This window comes from Lonchura striata, chromosome 2, assembly GCF_046129695.1.
Source record: "Lonchura striata isolate bLonStr1 chromosome 2, bLonStr1.mat, whole genome shotgun sequence".
Classification (NCBI taxonomy): domain Eukaryota; kingdom Metazoa; phylum Chordata; class Aves; order Passeriformes; family Estrildidae; genus Lonchura; species Lonchura striata.
The window spans coordinates 60978931-60992879 of record NC_134604.1 but is presented as its reverse complement, the minus strand read 5'-3'; the positions used below and the strand labels follow the sequence as shown (position 1 = coordinate 60992879).

The 13949-nt window shown below is 38.8% G+C and overlaps 1 protein-coding gene across 2 annotated transcripts in view; it reads right to left on the bottom strand.

Moving 5' to 3' along the window:
- Nucleotides 1-13949, bottom strand: part of GTF2F2 (general transcription factor IIF subunit 2) — a 77535-nt gene that overhangs the window by 9480 nt on the left and 54106 nt on the right. For both annotated transcript variants that reach the window (XM_077781392.1, XM_021528463.3), the window contains exon 7: nt 447-546. In XM_077781392.1, the coding sequence (XP_077637518.1) occupies nt 447-546 (100 nt within the window). The remainder of the gene's footprint in view (nt 1-446; nt 547-13949) is intronic.

Genomic DNA, 13949 nt, shown 5'->3' with positions numbered 1-13949 from the left:
CCAAAGGACTGGAAACTAATGATTCTTTTCAAGTGCTTTACCCTCCTGCAGATGAAAAGTTATTTGGCTCAAAAGAACATTTCCACATCTCATAGCACAAAGCCAGAACTGCCTTTCATCCACAAGTGTAAAAATTACATTAAAAAAAATTAGAGGAAGAATGTAATAAAGCCACTTAAAAAGGGTTGGGTGAAGGTGGTCTGCCCTCCATCAGATAATACAAGACAGTTACGACACGCAGACCTTAGCCCCAAGGGTTATACGGGTCTTGAGACAGAAGATCCCCAGAAGACAAAAATCAAGGAGAAATCAGATGACACATAGCATTGTCAAAGACAGCAGCCAACCATAAGCAAAAGAGCTGCTGGAGAGCAGCAGAACAGTCCTGGAGTTCTAAGTCAAATTCCTCCTGAAGAAAAGAAGGGAGAATACTAAAAACTACTTACATTATACTGATGATTAGCCACTGGTTTGTAGTTTGTGGTTACAGCTTTGTCCAGCTGCTGTGATAACCTTACAGGTTTAGAAGATTCTTCTATCTGTAATCTACAAAAAAGGAAACAAGAACAAAAACTTTAGACAAGCACACACTCAAAGTGAATTCTAAAAATCTGCAATTATGAACCAGCCATTATCAAAGGTCAGTTGCAAACAATCCATAAGGCAAAACAGATGCACTCTTCTGGATTAAGTTCTTTCTACTCTATTTTTGCTTAAGGACACTGAACTATTAGGGTGCTGTATGCTACAGAAGATACTGAAACGCTGAAAAATCAAACAGTTGAAGCGAAGATACTAAAACTGAACTTTGAACACAAATTTCACTGCAAAAACCTAATTCTCAGATGGCAAAAAAGCCCTTGCTCTTAAAAAAGATCAAATCCAACCCAAATGAATACAAAATCTGACAGTTTACTCAGCCAAGGGATGAAAAAAGCTTTTCATCCACCTCTGCTAACCCATAACCTTCTCTTAGATATTGAAATGTAAAAACATACATTTCTGTGACCATTCTTTTGGCACTACACTACAGTAAGAGAGTGCAAATAACAGTTTTAAGAGCATTATAAAGACATGTAGAGAGAAAAATCCACCCATCTTCAAATCGATGTGCAGTCAAGTCTCTAACACACAGATAACAATAGGTGACCTTCAATTCTCTTTGGGAAAGACTCTCAGAAGGTCAGAGGTTGAGGACATCTTGTCAAGTTTATCCCTATGCAATTTAAACCTTCTGTATATGATGTAGAGGGAGTGTTCAATTTAATTCAGATTTAGCACTCAAGAATTTCTACTTGAAACAAAAAGGCAAGAAACCAAGCTCTAGAAAAGCACAGGACAATGGCCCTTCTGACACAATGGCTTTATGTCAGATCTGATGAACATGTTAATTATCAGTTTTGTTTTGTTTCCAAAGGTGTATCTTGTAGAGAGAGGAGTCAATTTCCACTAAACAGAGTATAACACAGCCCAATAAATGCACAGTGAAGCTTGTTTCTTTCCAAACAAAAATTAATATGGTGACATTAATGAAAACAATAACTGCATGTTTACTAGTGTAAAACATACAAATTATAAAACTGACAGATCTTTAAAAACTGTAAATGTTTGAGATCATTGATTTATTTTTGTAAAGATACCATTTACACCTAGAAAGATAAAATTTAAATTCACAGTGTTTCTGAATTAATACCTGAAGAACCTAAATAAATTACATTGGAAGGAAGTATTAAATCGAGAAATAAATTCTCTAGTTGTAGCGACTTGGAAGGAAGAAAATCATCCCTCATAGCTAGTATTCCTGGACAGTAGGTGGGGACAGTTTTTTCTCATACATAGATAAACATGCTTTCTATCAAATCTTTATATCATAAAAATGTAGAATATGAGGCAACTGTTGCTTAAAAGTAGTTAAAGCTACTGAAAAAATGGTAAGTCTGCAAAAGGAAGACGGAAAATCAATTGGAAGGTAAATGAACACTGAACATTTTTTGCTTATCACAAGAGTTTATCTTTTGGCCTTCAATCTAATTAAATGATTTTAAAGATTTTCTTGATCTGGTTACCAAAGATCTTCTTTTGTTTCACAAAATGCACAGACCAAAACGAAATCACTATCTTTTCTACAAATCTGTCTTTTTCTCTACTTCTCCTTCTCCTGCTTAGTGAGAGCTAAAAAAACCACGACATTCCTGATACTACTTTTTAATGGAAACAATTACAGCAGTGGCCACATGCCAATATGGAAATTTATATGGGAAGCTCTGTGACCCAGGAGGTAAAGTTTTTTATTAACAGCTTTTATTCTACACATGCATCTTGCTCTTCTCCCTAATGGCTGCCCTTCCCATTTATTTTTCTGCAGCCTTCACAATTTCAGAGTCTCAGGTTACCTTCCTTTACTTTCCTTCCACTGGGCTTCCAGGTGGAATATTGTCACATAATCTTATGTGGAATAATAGCTGATGCACATCTGGAATTGGTCTCACAAAAATGCAAGAATGAAGGGAGTGACAAACATGATATAAACACCAAATTAGCAAGTGGTTCACGTGGAGATGAAGCACTGAAATTTGCTTAGTACATTACAAAGGGTAAAGACAAACAGCCCATAATAATTTCATCCACAGACACTATCTGCAGGGAAAATACAGCATGGTTGTTTGGGTTTTTTTCAAAATCGTGCTGCAATTCTGTTATATTCAGAAAGTAGTATGTCTGGGGGAATATAATTAACTTTTAAACTTCGCATAGATGTTTGAAATAATTTGATGAAAATAAATTTGTACATTCCAGTAATTATACAATCAAATATGCATAACAAAATCTAGGAATGGGGAATCATACTAGCCTTTTGGACAGATATTTTAACATGTTACAGATATAATTACTTTTATTATTTAAAATTTCTTAAACAGAAGTTAAAAAGCAGTATTAACCAAGAATATCCAACAGTGCTTTATGCAGAATTTCCTCAGAGTGGACCTGCTGAATCTTAAACTAAACTGCTGGCAGGAAAAAACTAAAAAAATCAATAGATATTCTGAGTCACAGGTGGCACTGATTTAAAGGAGCAGTGGCTTTTTACCTATTACTCTTTATTATGATTTGCAGGAGTTAAAACACTTAGCTATAGTTCTGAACAATACACAAACCTCCAAGGAATTAAATTTTACACTGAACTTTTGCTGAAATAGTTAGAGCTGTATTTCATGCTAATATCTGGCCTAAAAAAATAAAGATAAAACATAGATATTTTTTCCTCAAAACTGCCAATGAATTAGCAACAGAGCAGCCACCAGCCGGCACACTGTGGTTTTCTCTTCCACCCCCAAAATCAAATATAGCTCTTCCACCTTGAAATACAGCAAGTAACCAGCACGGCATGGAATTCATCATGATCATTTCCCAGCAAAACACATTTCATACCACAGCTTTGATTTGACATTGTGCTTACAGTTGAATAAGGGGAAAAAAAACCATTCAAACAGACTGGAAATCATTCCATAGGACTTGGCAACACGTAGCAATCTCATACAAAAAGACAGATAAAGACAGTATATACATTCCTAGGAAGAGATATTCATTATTTTTTAAATACATGTAATTTTCAGCAATAAAAAATAAACAGAAGACCTTTAGAAGTGATAATCTACTGTGATTAATCTTTTGTCACAAAACAAATGTTTCAAAGATTTGAAGAAGGCATTAATCAGAAACATTGCTAGGGCTTGAATTCTTTGTATTTCTAAAGAAATTATTTTACGTATAAGAGAGGAAAGTTTATGTACCATTTTGTGCTTGGCTATGTGTACATAGGGCACCAGTAAGTAAGGAGTCAGTTTTACTGATGCAAAAAAGGAAAGTTGTGTTTCTTGTCTCTCTGCACTAACATCCAGCAGAGATGTACTGGAAGAGAGGAGGCACACTGCCCAAACCTTTTTGAGGGGAAGAAACACAAACTCTCCATCTTTGCATGGTTTTGTAGCTTTTCTCTGACTGCTCACATAAATTCCCTGTCCAACACCAGGGAACTGAAAGCCAAGGGAACTGAGAGCCTAATGCTCTCATAGTCCCTTACTCAGTCATTTTGTACCAGAACCAGGCATTGACAGCTGCATTACATGGAGTTTCATGATGCCTGGTATGGGCCATGAAGCTTTCTTGTTGCTTCCTTATTTTGCTACGTCTTACGGCCTGGGGTCCCGGGGTCCATCTGACCCTGGCTGCTGTAGGTGTCCCGGATAGCACTGGGCTGATAAGCACAACCTGCCCAGGTCCTTCAGGCAAGCTCCCAGCCATGGGCAATCCTAGCAAGCAGCTCAGCTCTTAAGAGAGATCCGCTCTTTGGTGAATTCAGCTCTTTAGTGATTTCAGCTCTTTGCTTGCTAAGTGCCTCGGCAGACATGTAGGGAGAGAGAGGAGAAGGCTGTATGAGGTTCCACAGTGGTGTCTTTATTGGCCTATCTTGTGAAGTGGTACAGTGACAGCTCTTCTGCCGAGCTGGGCAGAGATGAGGTTTTATATAGGGTACAGGGGTGTTGTAAATAGTAAGGGTCGAGGCAAACATGACCTGTAGTCTTACAGAGAGATAAGGAGGGTCTGAATGCAGAAGGGGAGTTTCTGTGGTCCAGTCATCATGATTAGGCATTTCTTATCCTAGGCAAGCGACCACCAAGGAGGCCTTCAGGGCCTCTGGCTGCTACAGCTAAGCATCCCAAACAGGACAGAACCAGGTACATCCTGAACAATCTCATCAAAAACAATCTAATAAAATAAATATAACAATATAGCCTCACACCTCTTCCTCTTTTGTTCATTGGGACTTCTGCACCTTGCTGAGGTTCAGGTAGCATCTCTCTTGACTTTCCTTTCAAGCTAAGAATAGCAGTAATGTAAGAAGCAAGTAGGTGATCAACAAGAGATGAACATTCTTATAAGATACTGGAAAAGTTTCAGTAGTTCCATGAGAACTAAGGGACTTCAGCACCCTGTGGTGCACATCCTGCTAAAACAACCCCATGGCAGTGCTCACACACAAACAGCATAGGAAATTACTAGAATGGCCACACCAGTAAAAACATGCACTATCTAATAATAAAAATGACAGTCTGTTGCTACACCAAACAATCTGTCATATATTCTCAAAGACAAGAACAACATGCAAATTCTGCACGTTGTGTTTCATTGCAAAGAGCCCGACTGTCTCACATTCCATGGAGGCGGATGACAGCCTCCATCTCATGGATGAATCCACTGTTCTTCAGACACTCAGTGTTACTCCAGTGCAGTCAAAGCAAAGGGAGTCTGTCCCCATTTATGAAGACTAGACAGGCAGACAGAGAAGAGCATGAGCTGAATGAAAATGGCATTAAGAAGCGCATTTGCCAGTGTTAAATAATGAAATGTTTCAGATTATTAATATAGGATATGATTTATAACTAATTTTAAGTCCTGAAACCCTGGCATTTCAAGGAAAGTGCTGCAATTATTACATGTTCAGATATTAGATTTTCCTGAAGTCAACATCTTCAACTATGTATGTTGAAGGATAAGCAATGAAACATATGAGTATATGACAATTTCATGTCTAATACTCAGACATCCACCACAGTTACAACTGAAGTCTCCAATTGTACCTATAGTATCTTCCCCCAGTACAGAACATCAAATGATATAAATGGCAATTCAACAAAAACTAACAATTTCTTATGTATTTGATTTTACGGATTAATAAAAAGTGAGTAATTGATTAAAACCAATCCAAGCTTTCCTGTCTGCATTTAGTATTGCAGATGACTAAAACCTTCTCAGCTAAGCTTGTGTGAACAAATAACGTAAAGATAAAATAAAACCTATTTTAGCGTTAGGAGTGATATAATTGAATAATTTTCTCTATTTGCTTGATGCACAACTTTAAATATGTTAAGTGATGCACTAATGCAATTAACTTAAAAAGAACTGTAACATCTGCTTGACATCATAGATATTTTTAATCAAGCTCATGCATGTTTATAGATACTCCCACTGGAAGCGTGCTGACACTGATGAAGTCAGGCTCTGGCATTGCCTGGTCCACACTGGGGACAAGGTGGAAGAGTTTTATCTGAGACTACATTCAAAAAGGAATCACACCTCAGAGGTATCTTCCATGACTATATTCTATTCTACATTAAATGAGGTTATTAGCAGCCTATCCAATACCATGGTTGACAAAGTTTGTTTCGTGTCCCTGCCTCCATTAGGTTTATCTGCCTAGATCTGTGTCTCTATTTTGTTTGTTACCTCCTCCTTTTATTCAGCACCCATCCCTTTTTGCAGTGAAACGGATCCATGACCAGATATCCTTAAGGGCAGAGATTCCCATTCACCCTTGTGAAGCAAGGCAGCCTCTGCACTCCCCTTGTCTTTTCAGCAGGACTTAGGTCAGGACCTGGGCCACAGCATCACCCCCTTGCCCGCAGGTGAAAAGGCCCTTTCATCACTTTTTAGGCTGTTGATTGACAGAAAATCATACAACCAACCACACAATAATTTTGGTTGGAAAAGACCATCAATTTCAACCATTAACACAGAACTGCCAAATCCACTATTAAACCATGTCCCAGAGTGTCCCTACAGGCCTTTTAAATGTCTCCTGGGATAGTGACTCAATCACTACCCTTGACAGTCTGTTCCAATGCTTTACATTCACTTCAGTGAAAAAATGTTTCCTAAAATCCAATCTAAACTTCCCCCAGTATAGCCTGAGGTTGTTTCCTCTTGTCCTACCATTTATTGTGAAGAAATGAACACTTCCTTATTACAATTCATGTACTCTGGAAGAGCAGAGAAGTTTGCAGCTTTGCAGTTGTTAAAAATGTCAGGATTTTGCAGTCCTTTCCAACCTATGGTCATTTTAGCCCATCAATTAGTGCCCAAAAGGAAAAGAACTCTCCGTTATTGGTTCCTGTCATACTTCCAATGTTTTCTTATTAATGCACATACCACAAACATCTCTGTTCTACCCAGTTTCCTGTCCAACACAAGTGAAAAGATCAAGCTGGAGAACAAGCAAAAGCAGAGCTAAAGGGGAAGGTCTTCCCTGAGGACTAAGTCAGGGTAAAGGTGCATCCATGCACGTTCAGTTACATGCTGTAGCTCCATATGGGGCACTTCATCTTACTTTCTAAGTGTATTAAAACACAGTAGATTTTTATACCATGGTGCTTATACTTGTGGCTTATTCCAGTGACAGGAAGGCGTAAAACTAGGATGAAGTAAAACCTTGATGTCCATTTGTGCTGTTTGGAGCATGTAAGGGTACCTTGACCACAGGCAAGGTTTGAGACTGGCAGAGTGATAAGGTATACTAAACAAAAAAATTAGGTAACATGTCAGGAGAAATGGGAATGCAGGTGAGATTTTGGGGAGAGAGCTATAAAGAACCATGCAAATGTACATGACACACATCATTCCCCCATGGAAAAAGAGAGAGAGGCAACACAAAGGCTGCAAGACAAGGACAACAAAATAGGATTGGTTGAATAGGCAGGAGTCTGGTACACATGCTCCTGAAAAATAGCAAGAAAGGGGAAAAAGCAGGTATAAAAGCTTTTGGGTTTGTTCAGCTAAGACACCCAGGTGGCGAGCCACAGGCCTCTGCCTCTGAGCCAACTCTTCAACACTGGACACTGCAGTTTATAGAGCACAGGCAGATGCCAGCATATGAAATACCGTAGGGATGAGTAACCACAGAGCAGATCCTGGCTCTGGGGGAAGTAGCCTCACAAGCCCATTACTAATACTAGAAAAGGTGATATAGGAAAAGTGACTCATTAGCAAACTAAGCAAGAGAGAAAAAGCCCATGAACATTAGCTCCTGAATTAAAGGCAGATAGTCTCCTTTCTCACTTCCATTTGCAAAGATTCAATTTCCTTTCTCGCTCCCATTTTTCTCAGTCCTCAAATTTCTCCACAACAAATGGATTTACTTGCTAGACAGGGTTTTAATTTAGATTTTAGAAGAGGAATTTTAAATTCTGAATTATTATTTTTAAAAGTAAAACAAATAGATTTGTCTCAAAATTACATCATCTTTGTACTCCTGCCAAAACTCATCTGGTGTGCTTGGAGCTGTTTTGAAATCAATGGTAGAAGTAACAGGGGTTTTTTGGTCCGGGCAACACAAAGCCAAACAGTTCTTGTCAGGCTGCAGGTAGAGAAATCATATTTATTTTGCTAATGGGGACAAGAGAAGAGAATTTTAAAAACTACTTTGTTAAGACAGAAAAGGTACGTCTTTACCTTAACCTGAAAGGTCTAGTTCTTGAATTACTGGTAAAAGGGTGAATGATTTACAAGCTCAGTCAATTCACTCCACAATGAAACTGCTCACAGCTAAGGAGGTGGAAAGAAAGAGGCACTCTTGGCTACAAGTCCTCAAAGAAAAAAAAATCCCAACAGCACCTCAGCTACATCTCTTTAATCTGAATCTCTCCTCCCCTTCTCCTGTAAAATGTCTTTATCAAGTTATAGCTGCCTGCACTCTGACTCCAACTACATGCTGCCATCTCTAAAACTCCAATTCCCAAATACTTCACCACTCTCCTGATTGTTCTGCAACAGCTATGGCATCTGGCTCAATTGGGGATCTTCCAGTTAAAATTTACTGTAAACAATTTAACAGTTTGTGACAATCTGGAAAACATTTGGACTGCTTTCCTAGAAAACCTAGCTGGCTCAAATCCTCAAGGTTTTTCTCAGTCTCTTCCTTCCTTAGCTTGCATACCCTAAAATGCTGGATAGCAAGAACAGCTTTTGAGGACCCACCCCTCCCTTCAGTAAAAATATGCTTGGAAACGACTGTCAAGGAACTGATGCAAAGGGCACTGAAAGGCAGGTGCTGGGAGAATGTGCTGCACATGCCCATGGGTTAATGACTACACACTGCCTTTGATAGCTTAGAGGGGAATCTTGCACAGTTCAGCTGCTGTTCAATGGTTTAAACATATGGTTGCACTAAAACGCAGAATTAGCTCACACACAACTGCTGAATTAACCCACCCAACACTCTTTCCTGTAAACAAAGAGAATGAAATTAGTTTTAACTGAACTCTGAAATCATGTTTAATCCAAACAAAACCAGCATTAAGTTAAAAAGAAGAGCTAGGTAGGTTCAGCAACCCTAGAAACACTACGCTATAAAAACCAAAGCAAAGGCAGAAAATAAACCTTTCTCCTCAGTCCATGTGAAAAAGCAGTCTTGCTCATTCCCCAAGTGGAAAATGTACCAGTTTCTCCTGCATGCCACAGGAAGAAAAAAAGGTAACACAGCACAGACTGAAAGATATATCAGTTAAACCAGAAAACTGGAGATTTTTTTTAAACTTCGATCATCATTCTTTCAGCCAATTGTATTTCCTTTGCCAATTGTACAGAACTACTGCTCTGCTGCATTTGCTCAAGTAGTTAATTACATTTTACCTCCTCCTATTTTGCAAAACAAGTGCTCCCCCAGCTCCCTCTCCCAATATATTACATACCTTCCCATCTCCACTGGAAAATCACTGCTGGACGTCCCTCACCTGCTCAAGTGGGAACTGTGCTCCTAAAAGCAGAGCAAGAGAATACGGAGCTGCAGCAAAGGCAGAGGCAGACACCAGCTGTGTAGAGGGAGCCCAGCAAGCAGCACAGGGCTAGGAGCTGCAGGGCTGCTCTGCAGCTGGGAGGTGATGGCAGTGGGGAATAAGGGCCACCAAAGGGTCACCTGCTACAGGACTCCACTCCTGCTCATCAGGTTGTGAAGGAAGGTTTTATAGCAGCCCTGCCTCATTCAATTTGGTTTGAGTCACCCTCCTTATGGTCTAGTCTTTGAAATGCTGCTGCAGAAGGCAAACCTGGATGTTATTTTCTTAAAAAGCCTTGGCTTCGGTGCATCATCTTCAGGGTGGTGCTTATCAAAGCCACAGCTGTATCACCATTAGCCCCAATAAAAGCCCTCAGTAAAGTGGAGAGGAGACTGTGGCTCAAGACTCAGCTTCAAGCTCTGCTATAGCTTTAAACCAACAATTCTCAAAGTTATTTCAAGATAGCTCTCTTTAAAAAGCACACTGATAACAACAAGGCACAACAAGGACATGACTAGATTTTCAGGCTACTGAGTCCAGAAAGTATTAAGATTTCATTTTGCATTTGAAAAATGTAACTTAAAAAGTAACTCAGCCTTTGTTTCAAAGAAGAAACCAACATAAGTTTAGTAGTTCAGAACAACATCGTTGGAACATTCCCTAGAGAGCTTACTTGTTAAGAAATAAACTTAGCTCCATGCACTTTGAGGTCTGCTACATTAGTATTCTCTTAATTAGAGATTTTCAGAAGAGAGCATCTTATTTGTGAACACAAAGAAACTCACCCAGACTTTGTGAAGCCATACCTATTCTGTTATTAAATAAAAAACCCCAAAGATTTGATTACAGATTTGTCTGGCATGACAAATTCTAAAAACAGTTAGTGGCTGAAGCACAACCATTGTCTAGCTTCTCCAACAGGAAGCCAGATAATTGGGTTTTCCATAAGATCTGTGTGAAAGCAGACTCCATTCATGTGTAATTTGGTTGAGTACGTCTTCCACAGGGAAGGGCAGGGGGGCGGGGAGGGAAAGAAAGAGTCTTAAGTTTCAGGACCATTGTATTTTAAAGCTTGATTTGCATAGAGTTCCTTAATTAAACTTAAGGTTGCAATTTTAAAAAATGCATTCATACAAGAAGAAATGCTCCACATAAATTTCACTGGTTTGTCATGAACTGAATTTGTTAGTCAGTAATCCAAACATGAAATGTAATGTGAAACCATTATTACTGTACTAACAAACTGTGATACCATGATTATTGAGAAAAGTATCAGTTTTCAAAAAGCTTCTATAGTTTTTACTTCAGTGTGTGCATGTTTCTCAAATGGCAGTGTAAAACAGCATCTATCAGTGCACTGAATCCGACAGGGATGGGCTGAGCCTTCCCCACAGTAGACCCTGAAATGCCTGAGCAATGCCCACACAGCACCAACACCCCCAGGGGCTGGGAATGGGCAAGAGGCTGGGAGGGGACACAGCCAGAACAGGGGACCCCAACTGACCAAAGGGATACCCTGTACCACATGGTGTCATTCTCAGCAATAAAAGGTAAGAGAAAGGAGGAAGACGACATTCCTCATGAAGGTGTTCTCTTCTGAAGCAGCTGCTATGTGTTCTGGGGCCCAGCTTTCCATGAAGTGGCTGGACATCGCCTGCTGATGGCAAGTAGAGATTAAATCTATATTTTTATTTTACTTCTACACACAACCTTTGCTTTATTTCATTAAACTGCCTTTAACTTGACCCATGCTATTTTCCAAATTATTTTTTCCACTGCCCTGATGAGGAGGGAGTGTGACAGAGCAGCTGGGTGGCATCTGGCAGCTAGCCAAGGTTAACCCACCACACTTAAAAATGCTAAAAATAAGCTTGTAACTTTATAAAAAGTTACCTCAGTCTTAAGAGATATTTAGAGCTGTAAATGTTTTAAAAACACTTTAACATCAATGGGAGATGTTCTCTGGATTCAACAATACACAGTGCTGTCGGCAGAGAACACACAGCAGTCAACATAGGTCAGCACAGAATGATGTGAACTGCTGGATATCTGTTCTTTCTTCAGTGGTATACATGGTATACTTCCAAGAACAATCATGAGATATCACATATACTCAATATTTTACTACATCTTCTAGTAGAACATGTCCCTTATGGCACATCTGCTTATGGCAGAGGTTTGGAACCACATGATCCTTAAGGTCCCTTCCAACCCAAGTCATTCTTTGATGAGACAAAACAGAAGTTGTTTTTTTTCCCTACTGACATGTCTCCTATTAATTTCATTTTGGTTTACATAATCATCTTGAAAGACTATTTTTTGTTGTTATTATTCATTGACTTTGCACAAAACCAAAATTATAAGCATCTCTAGGGGAAAAGAGAAACAAATCATCTTTTGTGTAAGTTGTGAAAACTCTTTGGAGCTGTTTAAAATTCCATGGGAGATAAATTTTTAAATTCTAGCTCTAAGTCTACAGGAAGTTAAGACATTCTAGAGAAAAGAACAGGAGAACAGATTCACTTAAAAATCTCCCCAAAAAACAGCTGTAGCAAATACTTAATTTTTAAAATGTAGAGAACAGTCAAGCAATTATTCAGAAAGGTATGAAGTCCAACAGGTTTTTTTTCCAAATAGATGCTTTTATATCATGTTCTTTCTGCAATACTTTTTGGACTACTTGCTCTACTCCACCAAATCCTTTAATTTAATAACTTCACTCTGGAGAATTCACACATCCTTCACTGCAACAGGAAATGAAACATAAATTACCTACCAGTTTCTTTATTGCTAGAGCTGCAAACATTTTGTGCTAAGTGGGGAGAAGAAAACTGCCTCTGCAAGGCTGTTTCTCCAGCTATACAGAGCCTCAAGACCTCTATGACAATTCAGCACCTCAAGCCAAGTACCTCCTGCTTTTAAAGACTACAGGATCTCTGAGTTAAAGAAGACAGGTATTATGCACTATATTCTCTTCTACATTTGGCTTAGCAGAAGCAGAACATAGACAGTTTATCTGGCCTTCATAATTTTAGAAAATCCTCCATTCTGAAGAAACAAGGAAACTTCTTTATCACAAAGGGAAAAATGCCAAATTAAACAAAATGATGTTATAATTAATTTAAAATTCCTTTCCACTTGATAAATGAAGAAAAGACCTGTCCATTGTTTCTTCTCAAGTGCAAATTATGTTAATGGCTGCATGAAAACTGGGTTTACAAGGGGGAGCAGCAGCACACTGCTTTCTAATACAAAAGGGCAATGAAAAATAATAACATATAAAACTACCAAATAATGAACACTGTAATATTGTGAATTGAAACAACATGCCTTTACAAGAGGTGTTCTCTTATGCCATACCCCATGTAACACATTAAATAAACACTTTATTGCAATTAAATACAAACAACCTGGAATGGGACATTTCCCTTTGTACACGTTCCATGACAGACGGTACTGGAATGATATTTGCTGCAAACCAGATTAAATCAGTTTTAGAAACTGAATTTCTCAATGAACAGATTGCACCATCTGCTCTACTAATATACATTAGAGAATGTGTATTTTCCATAGCTGCATATTTACTCTGTAATCAGAAGCCTACGAGACAAATAGGTATAGCTTAGCTACAGAATGGCTGAAAAACATGATCATCTGAGAATGTCAAGGGCGTAAACAAAAAAGCACTTAGGTTATTGAAGGCTGTGCATTGAAGTAATGAAACTAAATTAGGCAAAAGAAAATTTAAGCAGCACACTGGGACACTAACAGTCATCGCAGTGATGAGAGAAATACAAATGCAAAAAGCGTAGATGTAATAGAGTTTCATACTAATAAGATGTAGAAAAATAAAATCTTTCAACTGAAGCCTAAGTAGGGCTGCCTGGAAATCTTAATTTTTATTACATGTTTTTTTGTGCTTTTAAGAAAAAACCCTAGATTTTAATCAGGAGGTAAGCCAACATTTGAAGTTTTCATGGAACAGAAATCCTGCAAAATTTTGTTTTGAAAATCCAAACATGATGTTCCCAAAACAAAATATGCTTTCCCAGTATCCTCAGCAGCTGCTGACTGAAATTAATGCAATTCCTTTTATTTCACAACTGCCATTTTTATGGCTTGCTGTGGAGAAAAAAATGACAAAATCTACCTTAGACTCCAGATCAGGGACTGCCAAAGCACCTTGCAAGACCTCTCTGACAGTGCAGCCATGTGAGCTGCTCAGAATGCCAGAGCCCTGCACTCCCAGGCCAGCTGGCTCCCCACACCACCCATGGTCTGTACAGCCAGCCAGGTGACTTTAGACCCACTGACGTCTCACACACAAGACTCCTTCTTATA